A 17,175-nucleotide genomic window follows, 5' to 3' on the forward strand; every position below is an offset into this window, starting at 1 on the left:
ACAATGCATGATGGTACATATCGCTAAAAGTAGTAACCATCGGATGGACACTACTTTTCAAGATGCATTGTGGGATACATTGAGGGCCCTATATGGGGTTTACAAAAAAGTTAAAATACACACACACAACCAGGAGCTCCTCTACCCAAGGCCATCCTCCAAATCATTATTATATACTCAGTTCCAGTGTTTTGGTGTCATTCCATCTACCAAAAACTGACATGTATGTACGACCTTTTAGCTTTGAGACCCCTGTTTATAGGGGACTGTACTCATGCATAATGCATGCAAAAATCTTGTTTTTTTCCAATCACACAATGTTTTGTATCATTCTTTCATCATCCTAACATCGCTGTTGCCTGTTGACGTGGCAGACTAAAGAGGCGTCGTGTCGACTGCTAACTCAGCATAATAAACCCTTAGCCTGAGCGACGGAGAGAATAAAAAGATGTGATCTTTTTCCAACACCTTGCTGCGTTCCCTATCTCCCAGACAAGCCTTGTGTCAAGAAAAGATGGGTGTTCAAACAAGATCTTATTAAAGTCTGTGCCAGCAGGGCTGTGAATTCATGCGCTGTCTGAGGTGGATCCTCCGCATGTCGTTGCAGCTTGTTTTATTTTGATTTAAGACTGTATTAAAATGATTTAGGACTGCATTAAAATGAAATGTAATTATAGTAAGTTGGGTTGTAAAGGAGAAAGGAATAAGAGGGGATGAGGTAAAAGAGGACGTATCTGTTTTCTTCTTTTGCCGTGGACACGACTAACATATCAATGACTTTGTATGCACTGAGGTATGTGATGAAATACAGGCGTCATGAAGAGCCCCGGTGTATTTCTGTCCTTTTTGTCAGTGATCAATGACTTTTTAGGTATGGTGGAGCGGCGCCTCTGCATCATTACCATTCCAGCCAGGCCACCTCAGCCCCCCCTGTAAAGAGGAAGAGAACAAGCTATTAATGTTAGACTTAAAGCATAATGTATTCTCTCTGTCTGTGACTGCTGCCAACTTTTTCCCCAAGATGAAACCATAATTCAAAGAGAAGAGATGAGTGTTATAGTCGATGCTCCACATTACCCGTCTGGCCTCAGACACTGGCATTGCAATTAGTTAGGCTGCCATTTGCCAGGCATCAAGATGCCTACTTTTCACATCATTACCTAAAATCTGAATCAATATTAATTTGTAATATCGTGCGTTTAAAAGTTCAGACGGCCTAAAGATGATCATCACAGCCTGAAGACAGATGTCCCTGTATGCATAAACCGACTGGCTCATCGGGCAACTCCATTACCCGGCTGCACCTTGGCCACCGTTGCTCTTTGAGTGTTGCTCATGTGCGCATGTGTGGTCCTACCAGACAACATGAGTTTCAAAGCCAGTTCCACTCAGTACAAACCTTATTATACCAATCATAACCATTTCTGTAAAATGTGATGACGTGCTGCTTCGAGTTTTCATAGCAAAACCAAACATATTTTTCATTTTGTGTACCTACTCTGCCACACACTGTTCAGAAACCAGACTGAAGATGAGAAAAAACAATTGTATGGCCAAGCAAGACTAGCTCCAATCTCCACTGAGCTGTTTGATTACACAGGAAGTGAGACACAAAATGTTATGGTTTGTTCAAAAGACTGACAAGGCCTGGATCCACGAGCAGTCGCTGAATACAAAATCTCAGTTTAACAGTTTATTTACAAAAGAGTGTACAAAAACGGTGCAAAAGGACAGGGGAAAGGCAGTGGGACTCCTAGGTGGCAAAAAAACTGAATGAAATGCCAGCAGATGAAACATGTGGAACATGGAGGAAAACTCTGGAATCAATAAAAATCTATAAGACAAAACAAAGCATTCACAAAGCTAGAGAGGCATAGAGGTCCAGGACCACAGTAAATGGGAGGAACTGGCGAAGCTGAGCCTCTTATTCTTTGGAGGGTGGGCTGATTGCTCATAGGCGGAGCAGGGAGGAGCCCCAGAGGAGATGACCACCTCAAGGATGTTGATAAAGATTCTCAGTCATCCAGGTCATTTTCACTCAAGAGGTTGAAGCAAGGCATCTGGACTTGTTGAGTTTCTTGAAAGTGTTTCGCTGCTCCTCCAAGCAGCTTCATCAGTTCTGACACCTAGAAGTCACACACTCATATACAGGAGGAAAGAGAAAGAGATAGACAATGAGGGATAAAGAAGAAGAAAGAAGGGGAGAAGGAGAGAGGGAGAAGAAGAAAACAAACCAATATATGTATAGATCAACCAGATCTGCTGCACATGATCTCTGCTTGATGCAGGCTCAACACTGTCCACATCTTTCATGGACTTCGCAGACCAGCTCACCTTGTTTTGTACAGCGTTGTGTGGTATGGCTAATTGTGGTGGCTACTGTGTTTACATTCTTGTTATGCATATTTCTTAATACTTGTCCTTACAGGGGAGTAGAATATGACTTCACAATTTGTGTTTTTGCTATGTATGGTAAAACCAGTTTTATACATAACCTGAGCTGCATACTTTGTGAGAGAACCTTTGATCAGAAGTTCAAACAGAGGGACGACCAGGTCCTGGCTGATGTGGGCCAGCTGGAGAGAAAAGAGAAAAAAAGTAAAGAAGCAACAACATCAAATCCTGCTGGATCAGATTTGTCAAAGCAGGAGAGAGCTCTGGTGGTGGTGCAGACGTCCTGGGAACACCTGCTGAGTGGGAGATGATGATGGATCTCAAGAAACAACAAACATTCTCAGGAGGAGGGATGTTCAGTGCTCATGCCAGAAATAGTTCTGTGGACTATAGCGCAACAACACAGAACAAGTGAGATGGCTGCCATGAGAGGAGAGGATGGAGGAGACCCACGAGAAAAAGTTTCCTCCAAATACTTCTGAGATCTGTTATTCAAACCAGAGATTTGGTTCTTTGTTCATCCCTCTAAGGCAAATCTTCTGAAAGATAATTCTGTAGAGGTCAACAGAAACTGTAGATTCTTGTGCTGATTTTAAGGATGAAAACTAGCCTGAGTATGAGAGCGGCGGTATAACACATTTTCCTTTTGAGCGATTTGGCCTCAGGGGTGTGATTCACAAAACATCTTCTCACATCCGCATATTACTGGCTAAATTCTGTAGCCAAATGGAATCAGGAGCCTATACGCACCACTCTTCTTCTGATTATCTGTATTTTTGCTGTTTTTTAATTATAAATTTCAACTTCAAACATAATGTGCTCAAGAAAGCAAAGAAAAAATTCCATTTTCTGATGCTAATCAGAATCAGGTTTTCTTCAGGTATATTGGCTTTCTTCCACATACCAAAGATGCACATGTAAGGTTAGTTATGACACTAAATTGGCAGTAGATGTGAGTGTGACATGTTGCTTGTCTCTCTATGATAGACTAGAGACTCCACTTCTCACCACCTACCTGTGACCCTATAGTACAGGATAAAAAGAAAATGGACAGATTTTTTTTTAGAAAAAAATCTTCCTATTTTTTGTGAAAATTCTCGCTAGAATGCAGGATCGCATCCAACCCCACCTTCCTGCAAACAGACACACCCCCAGTCCCTGTCTCCACCCAAGGCATAATCATTGAACCCTTTTCTCTGACATCAGCTGTGTGCAGCTGTGAAGATCAATATAAAATAGAATGTAGCACAGCATGCTTGGAAACAACACATGACAAAACAACAAAAACATGATTTTAATATGGTTTAAGGTCTTCATACTGAAGCATTGTTTAACACTGTTGGGCCTTTATGTGCTTAATGATTTGACTGTTTGCCCTCTACCTCCACCAGCCATGTCTTCACATCCATGGTGTCTATACCTGACCAGTTCAATTAGTTGACTAGCTTCTCTCCAGCTTTTCCCTTTGTTTGATACTTATATTGTGTAACAATATATATACAGTGAGTATGGAAAAAATTCAGACCCTCTTACATTTTCACTCTTAATCCTGGGTGCTGTGCGTATTTTAATGAGGAACAAAAATGAACTGAAATGATTTTAGCAAATGGCTACAATATAACACAGAGTGAACAATGTAAGGGGGTCTGAATACCACTGTCCTTCCTCTGTTTTTAGTTCAGGTGTCAACCTGTGTATGCTTTACACACTGTATTCTGTTTTCAGTTTCAGAAGTCAATAAACAACATATATCTTATACAAACAACAGCTGATATGTTTCTAAGAAGGCTTCAGGGGAGCTGCTTGTAATTTAAAATACTCTGGTTACATTTGGATAGTTCCTATTTAACAGCCAGCTATGGATGGCCACTGTTATGCAGGTTTTCCAAATCCATTGCCAACTTCTTGATGACTGTTTGAATGAAATGAGAGTAAATTCATAGTTGGTAGGTTTGGACACATCAAATATGCAGTGACACAACAAGACAAAAATACAAATTTCCCATTTACATCCCTATCTAAGATCTGTCAGCACTTCACTGACAGCTGCTACTGTTATCCCTAAAGTTAGCCTTCAGTTCTTACTCCACATCTGAGTATATATACCCAGGAATGTAACAAAAATCCCTAATGTGCTTAAACAAATGAAGAACATACATAACTCTTCAGGACCAATCAGCCAAGGCCATATGCTTCTTGATTTATCAATTAAGCTGCTTATGATATGCAAAATTTTAAATTATTCATAAATAATCAGTCAGACTAGTCAGCTAGTCTGTTCAAGTGTTGAGCTTGGTGCTCTGAGTTTAGCTTCTGTGTCTTTGACTTGATTCAGCCCAGTTTAGCCCAGTTAATAAGGTTAGCTAAGGTTAGCCTCAATGGAGGTTAATGGGACATTGATCTTGGGCTCCCCCTACGTTTCGATGTGCAATCCTACTGTTGTGTTGTGTTACTGCCTTTGCTATGTCACACAGAGGTGCATAGTGCTTGTGCAGATACTGTAGGCCTGCCCAGGGAATGGAGGAGGGACCGTTCATGCTGTTATGAGTGAAGATGTTAAGATGATAATTTGTACACTTTATTTTAAGGGGGAAAAACTACATAGTGTGACTTTAAAATGTACTCCAATGAAAGTCTTATATAGTCTGCAAGTCTCAGACAGGTTGTGGGATCTGAATGATGACTGATTGCTGTGTGGCCATGTCAGATTCTCATGCATCCTCAGCCGAAATTAAGATTCATCGAAACAAGTTTTTTTTCCAGTCTTTTAATGTCTGCTGTTGGTAAAACCCTTGTGCTCTACGTTTCTGTTCCTGGCTGACAGGAAAGGGCCCCTGACATGTTATTCTAACCAACCTGCTTCAAGGTTAGACGACTTGTGCTGGTGTTTCCTAATAAAGTGTTTGGTCAGTGCATTTTTGTGAGAGTGTGGTGACCGAGTTTGGAATGCAAAGTTTCAATAAAGCTGAACAGAAGAAGATAAGGTCCCGACAAAGTTTTGTTCTGCAGTGTGCCTCCTGAGGGCCAAACAGAAAAGCACAGAGAGATGGTGTGTCAGTGAGAGGAGTAGAGAAGTGGCCGACAGTTCAGGAATACTAAGAATCTCACATAAGTCAAGGAAGGGGGAACAAAAAACAAAGGGATTGCTGGAAGTGACTGCTTTCACCATCCTCCACACTACATGCAGCTTCCCAAAGAGGGTGTGTGTGTGTGTGTGTGTGTGCAATGTGACCAATGTGACATTCCAATATCTCTAAAAGGACTAAAGAGGAATATTGTCCAACTTCACAGTTACATCTAGCATGTCATGCAAATATTTAGGTCCATTCTCATATTTTGATGCTACTTCAACCCACACAACAGGATTTTGTTGCAGATTACAGCAGAATGAGGGAATGTTTTCAACGCAAATACTGAGACACATGTTTCAACCCTCTGAAACCCAGGCAGTTTTTCACTCCCACTTGTTACATTTGTGGTACCTGTGAGCAAAAGAAAACTCAAACAAACATTTTGTGCCATAGATCCTAACAAAAAGATAGCTCCACATGCTAAAGATAACCTCTTTGGATCTTTACAGCCTCTGCAAACCAGTTTGACAACTGTAGAAAGTATGCCGATCATCCAAAAACTTTAACTTTTTGTCACGTGAATGCTGATTGTGAGTCAATCATGACTTCTTAGTTGCAGTAAGAATCACAGAAACAATTTTAAGCTTCGTGAGGTCATATTTTCTGTGTTTTTAACGAGCCTCCTGACTCATTGTTGCCATCATTATTATTAGATTTTGGTATGCAGATCAGGAATGTACACGTCGCTATGCAAAGTTAAAAGACAGGATGTCTGACATTCGGTACAGACTTTGAGTCTTGTTAACTTATAACAAGGCTCAAGGCTATATGTAGGTAACTGATTCAGTTTTTTTTACCCACTGTGTCAATGCTAATAAATCTACATATGAAAGAGAAGCATGCCACTCATGATTTGTTAGGCTGTCATAATATCATACCTAGGCCTTTTCCTCAACTCCTTAAGCACAAGTGACTTTCACATATATATATATATATATATATATATATATATATATATATATATATATATATATATATATATATATATATATATATATATATATATTTCATTTCTGCTGCCCGAACATCTCAATTTATCCATTCTACTGCCTGGTGTTCTTCTGATTTCAAGGGAATGGGTTTTTTATTTGAGCATTTGTGTGCCTCACTGAAAACAAAGTGTTGTTGTCAGCCTGGGAGTTTACTGTCAGTGTGTACAATTTTACACGCCTTTGTTCTGTGGTAGCAGTGTTCGACACATATTCTACTACTAATGGGGCTGTGTTGTTTGTTTCACACTAATGTGTGACTATGGTTCAAATACATATTCAAAAAACTACATAATTAAAGTGATTACTGATATTTTAGTGTTTACAGAATTTTTGTAGCTATTTTACAGAATTTTTACACTGTTGATGGTTTTAACCAGCAACCGTGCCTCTTCAGTTTTTAGGCAATGGTTAAAATAAAAACCTGCACATATTATAATGCAATCACAGAAATGAAACAGAAAGCATGAAGCATCATGTTATGGGTATCATTATATATTCCTATTGTCATATTATGAGGACCAATAGCATGCGGATATGTCATCAATGCAAAATCAAAAATGGTATTATTAGAATATTTGTACTAGTGAATTGGTTTTAGGGGAGTTAGCAGTATCACACATTGCTATGTTGTGGAATTTTAATGAATCCAGGAAAGTCTACAGTATTGTGGGTAGGCCAACACTTATTTACCTACTTGTAAATCTGTAAGGAAGCTGTAAGGAATTGTGTCTTGTAAAGGCCTGACTGTAGTCTTCAAAATGTCTTCAACATTAGGTTTGTTTCTTTAACAAAAAGCAAAGAATTTCTCAGCAGCATAAACATTTGCATTACACGTGATACAACCAAAATCGTTGGGTTGTGTCTTTGAAACGGACAGCAATGTTGAGCGATGCCTGTGTAATTAAACGGAGTTAAAATGTAAACACCGTTTATTTATCCACCTTCATGTGAATCATGAAGTATTTCCGATAGTACTTAAATGTAACAGTGCAGAGCAGGGAATGTAATGCGCATTGTGGTTTGAATGAACAGACCAATCAGCCGCCGCACAGACCGGAAGCTGCTGGCTTTCCGTCACTCTTACCCAATCAGCGCGCAGCACCGTTGTTTGCTTTGCTTTTTGAATTGATCTGTAACAGCGGACTGACACCCTGTCTGCACAACTGAGAAGAAGTTAGCTGTCAACAAACAAAAGTAGTCGCGTTTGGACTATTTTCACACATGAGACGGAACATGCATCGATAATGGATTTTGGACGTAACGGAGAAATGTTACAGATTATTTAATGTTTATTTTGGACCGAAGAAGAAATCCCAGGAAAATTGTGAATATCGTTGTTGACTTACTAGCTCAGTAGCTAGCTAAGTTAGCTTATTTGACTGAAGTGGTTCAGCGGTCAGGGAATTCGACTGCCTGATTCTTTCTTTATACTTATCAAAGTTACTGAGGCAACATAGCAGACGGTAAGTTTGATATACTGTTGTGTGCGACTGAAACACCGCATTAAACATTAACATTGGCTCAGTTTTAGTAACGTTTAACAAGGGTGGAAGCATGTTGATGAAGATTCTCAGTCATCCAGGTCATCATACGTAGAGAAGATTGAAGCAAGGCGTCTGGACCTGTAGAGTTTTCTAGAAGACGTTTCGCTGCTCATCCAAGCAGCTTTATCAGTTCTAACTGTTGGTTAAAGGGTGGAAGCAGTTGACGTAGAGTTAGCTAACGTTAATTTGCAAGCTGTCTCTGCCTTTAGTTTGACAGTTGACACATTCATCCTTATTTTTCTCGTTGCTGCACTTGTCTCCTTTCTCCTTCCCTCACTCTGCCTCTCCGTGTTCTCCCTCTGTGCCCCTCTCTCCCTCTCTCTCTGTCCATTCCCTGTAACTTTTGATAGTTTGGACAGTTTGGTGCCTCCTTAGGTTCCTGCCATGGCTGACAGCAGCATACTGACTTTAGGGACAGCTCGGAGTCTGTTGGTGGATTCTTCGGTCTATGATTCGAGGATTGCTGAAACCACCAAGGATCATGTATTTCTGGGCATGGCATGTGAAGATGGGGAAGGTCAGTCAACACGGGTCACCATTTTTCTATCTCTCTATTCTCTGTTTGTCTTTGCAACAAACTATTGCTGTCTAAAAACAAGGACTGTCACTGTGTGACAGTTTAACTAAAATGTCTGTCAGAACTACCCTACCGTAGCTAAAATGCTACTACTTTGGTAAAAGACAAACTGAATCAAATGCTGCAGGAAAAAAAAGAAGACACTGACACACAGCAGTCACTGATTTCTTCTATACATTTAACCATATTCCTAAACTCAAGCTGACATTAGGCATATTATTGTATTGCACTTTGAACTGCATATAATAATCTGTTTGAAGTGTGATACAGTTGTATTTGTCCATGTGCTGTCAGTCTTGTTAAAGATGTGTAATCACTTAAACGTTGACATTAAAATAAACTTGGTTAGTGTACGACTGCTTAAACTAATGGTGCTCTTAAATAATATTGCATTGTACTGAAAGCTTTGACAATATTTAGATAATCCTAAAACAGGTAACCAATTGACAGAGGGTCTCAATATTACAATGTTTATTAAACACAACATCTTCGTCAAATTCTCACGCATCTCAGCACAAATCAGATAGTGAGTCTGATTTAGGTTTGTGTTTTGCAACATCATGCATAAACAGAATGCACAGCATGCTCAACAGCTACCTGCAACATCTGCAAAGGCAATGATCAGACTGGTACTGGCCCGTATGCTAAGGTGTTTTTATCAAAACTGCTAAATTTGGTTTTGGTCAGTTCAACCCCAGTCAGATTATTTAAATTTAACAGGTTAATACAAACTGAAAGGCTAAGAGAACTTAGATTTGTCTTTTTAATGCCAATCACAGGTAGCGGATGTCAGTAAGCAAAAGCATTTAAAAAGCCAGGTCTAGAAGTATTTCCATTGTTGGTTGTGCTTGCTGTTTTGTTTAGCTGCATTTGTTTTTTAAGTTCTTATGCTATATTTGCTACCACATGAATAAAGGTAATGTTCAATCAGCTCGTTTTGAGTTGAGATCAGAGCTGTTATGTTACAGCTTAGTGTTGGTGTGTGGCGAACTTAAATAAGTTTGGAGGGCTGATCCTTATTTCTCATGTGTGTATTGTCTGGCTGTCAGTCACAGTGAGAAATGACTTCCCTTCCTGCCACAACCTGCTCCCCTGATCAGTCTATCACATTTTTTTTTCTGAATGTGCGTAAGTGTGTGTACTCCATTCCCCTTTGCATTTTGCTCCTGTTCACTCTGGCACTGTTCCTGTTCATCCCTCTCAGATATGCTGCCAAAGGTGGAGACACGGGTTGTTCTGGTGGGAGAAGCAGGCAGAAATGGAGCCCTGGTCAAAGCAGTCCAGGTACATTATTCCTCTATTAACCCTGATGTTCCACTGTGATCCACTGGCAGCTATTGAGGTGGCAGGCGCCCTCAACCTGACTTTGTGTGAACATCACTGTTGTATCTGTCTTAATAAATGGGGTGGAACTCTGTTGTGAAGGACAAACTAAACTTATCTAGATTTTTTTGCCACAGCTCAATATTTGTTGAATGTGACAGGGTTTCCTTGTGTTTTCTCCAGATATCATCTCAGCTATAATCTACGTCTATAAGCACTAAAAGCATCTTCTTAGATGTTGGTGAAAAGTGTACTTAAAATACCAATTATTCTAAGACAACAGAATGTATCATTGAAAATTCTATTCTATCTACTTTTTAGCAGATCACACGTAGATTGTGTATTTGCTTACAGAAGCTTCTCATTCATCCATTCTTCTGTATATGTAATCTGTATCTGTACCCAAATCTATATAGCTAATGTCACAGCATGACTGCTGAAGTAATTTTATGTCCAGCACCTTAGCATTTGCTGGACACACATCTTAAGTGGCAATGGGATGTCTTAGAAATATCACCCTGCAGCACAAAATCTTAAAGTAATTCACCGTCTGCTGATATCAGTTTCATATTTGCAGACAGATGCTATCCTTTGCTACCCAGGAGCCACACACTATTTTAAGCAAAATCACACTATTTAGTAGGCTGATAAACTTTGATATCATCATAACAGAGATATGTTGTTGACACATACGGTAAGGAGAGCTAAGATGAGTTTCTTCGATGTGCCAACATCAGCTCACAATGCAGCACCACACACAGCACACTGTAAATAGTCACATTTAGTCAAGTCACTATTTGCTTGTTTTTTCAAATATCTGTTTACCTGAATGAAGGATGATAACGAGCCGGTAATGTTTACTGAGGTATCATTCTCGTAGCATGATAGTAGATTGAACAATAGGTCTGGCAGACTATTTTTTGATGCAGCTTCTCCACATTCACCACGCCCACTCCGAAATTCCGACCAATCACCCAATAGTTTTCGGAAACGACCAAGAAAAACTTTCTGCTCAGACAATGACTCAAGAACAAGCTGAGAGAGCTCACATATCAGAAAGTGGCGTCATTTTCTTCTTGGAGAGCTGAGAGCAACAACAATTTTCTCTGTTCTTGTGGAGTATGTAACAAGCTTCAGGAGTTAATGGCAAAAAGTCCTCCATCCCGCCACTGGGATTGATGATGTAAAATGTAACAGGAGTAATTGTGGTTTATTTCAGCTCAACTTATTTTCCACCAATCTAGTTATTTGCTGGCATACTAACTTGAAGGTAGTTGCACATAAAAATGTGAATGGAATGAAATTTTTTAGACCAAAATTGTTCATGTTTGTAAATGGCCATTTTTACTCACTGCATTAGGAATCTTCATTTCCTTTTGACATGCGCATGGCATTATGTGTGAGGCTGGCATATTGGAAGAACATCAGTTAAATCCTATTTTAGATAGTGGGGACAACTTATTGTTATGTAGATAGATGACTAGCTAAATCCAAGGGTAACATCAGAGGGAGGACTGTTTTGGATAACGCTCTGCATTACACTAAGGAGCTAACTTGTGCGCAGTCCCAGCTGAGATGTCCTAGTGGTTTCACATGTCCCTAAAAAAACACTGAAAAAAAAGCTTCCATGATGTCAGGTTCACTCACGTAAACAAACAGCATGTGTGGATATCCACCTACAATATGCAGAGGGGCCTACCTCTGATATTTTGTAACGTAGCAACATTTTGTCCATCTTTGTCCATTTAACAAAAAAAGGCAGCTATGGCTGTGGAAACACACTTGACATCTTGTCAAAACGTATAAATGGTGATGTTTGTGTAGAGCACATGCATGCGTGTGCTCCAGTAAGCAGCATAGTTGAAATAGCACAGTCTTTGAGCAGCACCATATGAAGGTGATTTGGAGGCGTTGCGGAAGACTAAGTGCCGCTAGAATGACTTCCTTCCCTGGTCTCCTGAGTCCTGTCTTTTCTGAAGGCTTCTTGCTTAAATCATCTATTTCTCCCTGCCAATCCTGTAGCGCAGCCATATCCAAAGACATCTGCCGACAGCTCCATCAGAGCACTCCCGATTGCCTGCCTGACCGCCCGCCGCCATCTTTCAGTCAACCTAGAGAACAAGAGACCCCCACCAGCATCACAATTTCTTTATGTTCCCCTCTCTTTCTGTCCTTCTTTTCCTCCTCTCCACTTTCTTCCTGAGGGCTTTGAACTTTATTTTAATTTTAACAGAAATGTCCTCTTCTCCTCAGCCTACCCCCTCTGGAGCGTGATATTTGTTTGAAGCCACTGTTTTAAGACTTTGCAAGGACATGTGTCCCTGCCTATCTTTTCCTTTCTTGCTCCTTGCTGCTTACCTGAACCCAGTGCATCCTCACTCTAGTTCTCGTGTAGGGTTAATTTATATGCATTTTTCTCTGGCTCCCCCCATTTCTCTCTCAATCTTCTCTCTTTTCCATGTTTTTTTCTTTCAAATGCCAGTGTTTGACATCCACTCCCTGCTGGTTGGTTTTTACAGGCCATCAGAGTAATGGAGGTACCTGTGGTAAAGATAAGAGAAGGCGAGGCGGGTGCCGAAGAGAAAACGATGATAAAATCTATAGTCAATATGGTACAGTACAGTGTCTGCCTCTGTGTGACTGTCTGACACTTTGATGGGGTTTTTCGGGAAGTGCTGCATGAGGCTTAATTCACACTGGGTACTCATTCAATCATTGTGCATGGCTAACTCACTGGTGCTGACTTGATTTGTGGGTGAATATTTAAATGTACTGATGTAATCGTAGATATCTGGAACTGGAACAGATATTTGCACTCAAATGTCAATGCAAAGTTTCTATGCTGACTGATAATATTAAGTGTTTCTGTTTAGTTTAATTGAAGATGTTGTGAATAGAAAGGATAGAGATGCAGTGTGATCACTTTGTACCAAAGAAACTTGATGTTTGAGACCAATTGTGTGATGTGAGCTTAACTTGGCAACACTGGAAACAGATGAAAATGGCTTTGCCCCTTCTCAAAGTGGGATAGAATAGAAAAAAATGCAGATTTCTTAACCTAATCCTATGGAAAACAATGCCAGTATCATTTCTTAAAATTACAGTGACATTAACCTGCCTAACTAACAAGGCCAACGGTCCTTGAAGCTAACAAGCATTAATCTGCTGATTAATTAATTACATGCTCCTAGATGACGTATTTTTTCCTAACCAGCCTGACCTGCACTAATCCATTACTCCATGTTCTGATTATTTCTGTTTAGGATATCAACACCCCATTCATAAAGACAGACCAGGTTCAGGCGTTTGCAGACGTAGATAACACTGAGTTCGAGACGGTCTTCGTCCTCACAGACTTCAATTCTCCTGACTACAGCTACCTCTACAAACGCGATAACCGCATTGTAGGGCCTCCTGTTGTGCTGCACTGTGCTGCGAAGGAGGAGGTGAGTCTGTTCATTTCATGCAAAGAGTGTGTGCATGAAGTATTTCAACGAAACATTGTCCATGTATTAATATTTGTATATGTTAGTATAGGAATACTATATTAAAAACCATATTAAAATGAGTTTTAAGAACATTTTCCACATGTTGCACTTGGCTATAGATGAACCTTGACTTTAGAAAGCAGAATGCAAAAATTGCATTATGACTCTGAACAGGATGAAGAACAGGCACTGCTTCTCCCTGCTGTGCTCTCTATCTGACACATTTTACATAGGATGCCATTTTCCTAATATGCCCCAACTGTGGCTGCTATCAGCAAGACGGAGCACTCTGCACATTTATCAGCTGAAGACGGCGCGCACACAAGCACATGCAGATTTAGAGTGCATTAGAGCAACATGAAGGTGTACAACTCGGCGAGTGGTGCTGGGTCCTTTTTTTTTTTGCTGCCAGCCTTTTGTTCAACCAAAAAAAACTATTTTTCCTTTGGCCTGTTTGTGTTGTTTTTCTATTCGTATCCCATAGGAGGACTGTATCAGTGTCTACATACTAGGACAAAAATGCAATATCAGTGCATCAGTGTCATTTGTCATTTTTGAATTGTTGACCTTTTTTATTCTATGCAAATCTTTTGCCAATGGCTGAAGCATTCACATCCAGTCTGCCACCTGGGCAGGTGTTTGAGACCTCTGGATAGCACATTGCCATATATTGCTAGTTAATATCCTATTACATATAATACATGTATTAATGTATCAAACATCTGATTTGCTCTTCTTTTCCCTATAGCCTCTGCTGTTTTCATGTCGTCCTCTTTTTTCCACCACCATGCTTAACCTGTCCCTGTGTTTCACTGGCTTCAGGAACAAAGAGGAAATGGTAAGCTCATTAACTTAGCATTATGAAGTCGTAGTTTGCTGGTAAAAAGATGGCCTTGTCATAAATCTGTCTGAGCCTAAAGGGTAGGAACGGTATGAGGAAGCTCTTCACTGCTCACCTCAATGACAGTGCCTGACTCTTGGCTATAGTGGCTTCTTCTACTCCTAATTCATCTGCAGTCTTCTGCTTGGATATGTAGCCCAGAGAATGTGGCATTTAACTCTGAAGTCTGCAAAAGTCTGAAAAAATTAAAGTATGATTTGTAGTTTTAGCAGCAGCTTAAAGGGTTTAGGGTTTGAGCTCAGGATGCAGTTTTGGAGTGCAGGGAGACATTGTTAATTTACACATACTATTTTATAATGAACAAAAAGCTGCTTCAAAAAGTTACCTGTAAGAATTTGTTTTCCTGCAACAGTGCACTGCAACACGTACAAACATGATATTTTCTATACGTACATTTACTGTATGTATGTGTTAATTTAAAAACCAATTAATAGAGACCAATATTGGACCCTTAAGTTCACACATTGCATACCTGTGAATAACAGAATAACAAAAAAATATCCGTGTTGTTCTCTGTCACTTTCTAAGGTTGAAGCCGCTTTAGGCCTGCAGTTCCAAACTTTCTTTTTCTTCTCTAAGTTTAAGTTGTGTGTTTTTCCTTAACATTAAGAGAAGCCTTGCATAATTTCATTGTACCCAGTGTATAATGAAAACAAAGATCGATCATTCATTTATTGATTAATCTTTGTGGTTATTATTTCTTGTCCATGTAGAAGAACCTGGTGAATCTGGTGCATCACATGGGTGGGACTATCCGGAAAGACTTCAGCACCAAGGTCACTCATCTCATTGCGTACTCCACTCATGGAGAGAAATACAGGGTGAGTGTTAGTCTGATCTTGCAGGCTCTTTCTAAATACCTACATATTGTATATAAGAAAGGATTAACATATAAATTACAGTAAATAATTTAGACCCCTGTCTCTTGCCTCAGTCATTCAATTTTCTTGTTTGTTATAAAGTGCCAATTTTGTTAGACACTTGAAAGCTTTATTTTGGGCATAGGCAGAAATGGCAGAAAATAGCAACATAAATGGTTTTACTTCTATTGTATTACGGCACACCATTCAAAGGTAGTGAGCTTGTTCATAAAAGGGAAACAGTAGCACTGCCCAGAATTTTAACAATTTATCAGGATCAGCACTGCCTCAGGAATATGTGCTAGAATCAATGTGAAACGAAAGCCTAAATTAAACCTAAAACAAAAGAGGAACCACACCGATACATCTCAGGGATTTATTTATTAATTTGGGCTTTTATTGTACACTGATCCTCCATTCAGTGGATACAGTAAGTAACCTTTCCCCCATCTTGCTTGAAATACCAGAATAGGCTGGAATTATGGGTTGTTCCTCCCAGACTTGCTAGGATCCCAATGACAGGATCTGATGTCACAAAGTTGTAATTTCATTCCCAGTTGGATATCTTCCTCTCCTACAAAGTGATAAATGGAGATCAATGGATACATAAATAGATTGCCAATGTCACATTTTTTTGTATGGATGAGTACATTCTGGATGCCGTCTTTAGTCTTCGGTAGAAATGATTTACTATTTAATTTAGTTTTTCCTCTTCTCTGTTATTTTCATTTTTTGTGCATGGTATATTTTGCTGTAGATAAGGCAAACTGCCATAAGAACGTTTTTGCTTTGTGATGTTGTCAATGCGGCTGTTGATGCTGTTTTCAATTCGAAAATATGTTGCTACTTGATCTAAATAGGGTGAAAATGAATTGTTTCAATTACTGAGACTTGTTTTTCTTTTTTTGTTTTTTTTTTGCTGTGGCCAGAGTAGAAAATGTTTCTGTCTGTGGTATTTTGTATTGCGTGCCTGGGTGACGGAGTGATCAGGAGTAATGAAAACAGGCTCCGGAGATAGTTATACTGTGACACTGACAGGCACTGACAGTTCTCCTATTTGTCTAACAAAATTGTGTCAAGATAAATGTCAGGCCCTTCTTTCGTTTATGTTTTCATTTTGTCCTCATCTTCCGGTTCCTCATGTACTTATGTGTGTTCTGTTTTTTATTTTGCAGCTGGCAGTCTGCATGGGGACTCCCATCCTCACTCCATTGTGGATTCAGAAGGCATGGGAGAGAAGAGATGATGTGTAAGTACATGTTGAAACTTGTTTACCTGCTGTGATAGCAGCTGGTGCTGTATTGTAAAATAAAGTGGCAGGTTTGTGTTTTTGTCAGTGGATTTTGTCAATGCAATAGCACCACTGTTGTGCAAGAGCCAGCTGTCACATGGTACAAGTGTGAAGCTGAGATCAGCCCAGTGGTGACTAAATAGTTTGATTAGGTATCAGATAATATGTCCAATCTATGAATGCTAATTCTATGCTTACTAAGTCAGCAGCACATGCAGCAAGCATGTAGCCAAAGACTTGCTGTTGGCCAATACATGAAGCCCATATATCAGTATCGTTATCAGGACAGATTTTGGATAGCTGCTCTGCTGGGTTTATGTTTTTTTTGGCAAGCAGCAGGGGTGGTGTCTTTATTAAGGGTCACAATGAAGTGATTTTTAAGATAATTTTGTATTGATAATATGCATAGATTGCTGTTTTCAAACCTTACTGAGTCCAATGTAAAATTGCAGTGAGTGTAGCTACTTGCCATAATTGTGCTGTGTCCATCTAATTCAACATTTTACTTTGTTTTTGTACCATTTTCTGTTTAAAAAAGGGTTTAAATCAATTATAAATTACTGCATTGCAATGCTTTTTTTTATTTACAGTTTATCCATGTAAGAAATTGCATGATAAAAGTTACATCGAACATTTTATGGTTTCAAATATAAATTCAGAAACCCTGTTACAGA

General features: G+C 39.6%; 1 protein-coding gene across 3 annotated transcripts in view; it reads left to right on the top strand.

Moving 5' to 3' along the window:
* Positions 1 to 7,653: 7,653 nt before the first annotated feature.
* The window catches only part of ect2 (epithelial cell transforming 2), a 29,053-nt gene continuing 19,531 nt past the window's right edge, over positions 7,654 to 17,175 (top strand). For 2 of the 3 annotated variants that reach the window (XM_028403653.1, XM_028403655.1), the window contains exons 1-8: positions 7,654 to 7,980; positions 8,412 to 8,578; positions 9,843 to 9,922; positions 12,481 to 12,573; positions 13,225 to 13,407; positions 14,198 to 14,287; positions 15,064 to 15,171; positions 16,386 to 16,459. In XM_028403653.1, coding sequence (XP_028259454.1) covers positions 8,446 to 8,578; positions 9,843 to 9,922; positions 12,481 to 12,573; positions 13,225 to 13,407; positions 14,198 to 14,287; positions 15,064 to 15,171; positions 16,386 to 16,459 — 761 coding nt within the window. In that variant the 5' untranslated portion in view covers positions 7,654 to 7,980; positions 8,412 to 8,445. The remainder of the gene's footprint in view (positions 7,981 to 8,411; positions 8,579 to 9,842; positions 9,923 to 12,480; positions 12,574 to 13,224; positions 13,408 to 14,197; positions 14,288 to 15,063; positions 15,172 to 16,385; positions 16,460 to 17,175) is intronic. The other variant, XM_028403654.1, reaches the window with a different exon arrangement.

This window comes from Parambassis ranga, chromosome 4 (assembly GCF_900634625.1).
Source record: "Parambassis ranga chromosome 4, fParRan2.1, whole genome shotgun sequence".
NCBI classification, from domain to species: domain Eukaryota; kingdom Metazoa; phylum Chordata; class Actinopteri; family Ambassidae; genus Parambassis; species Parambassis ranga.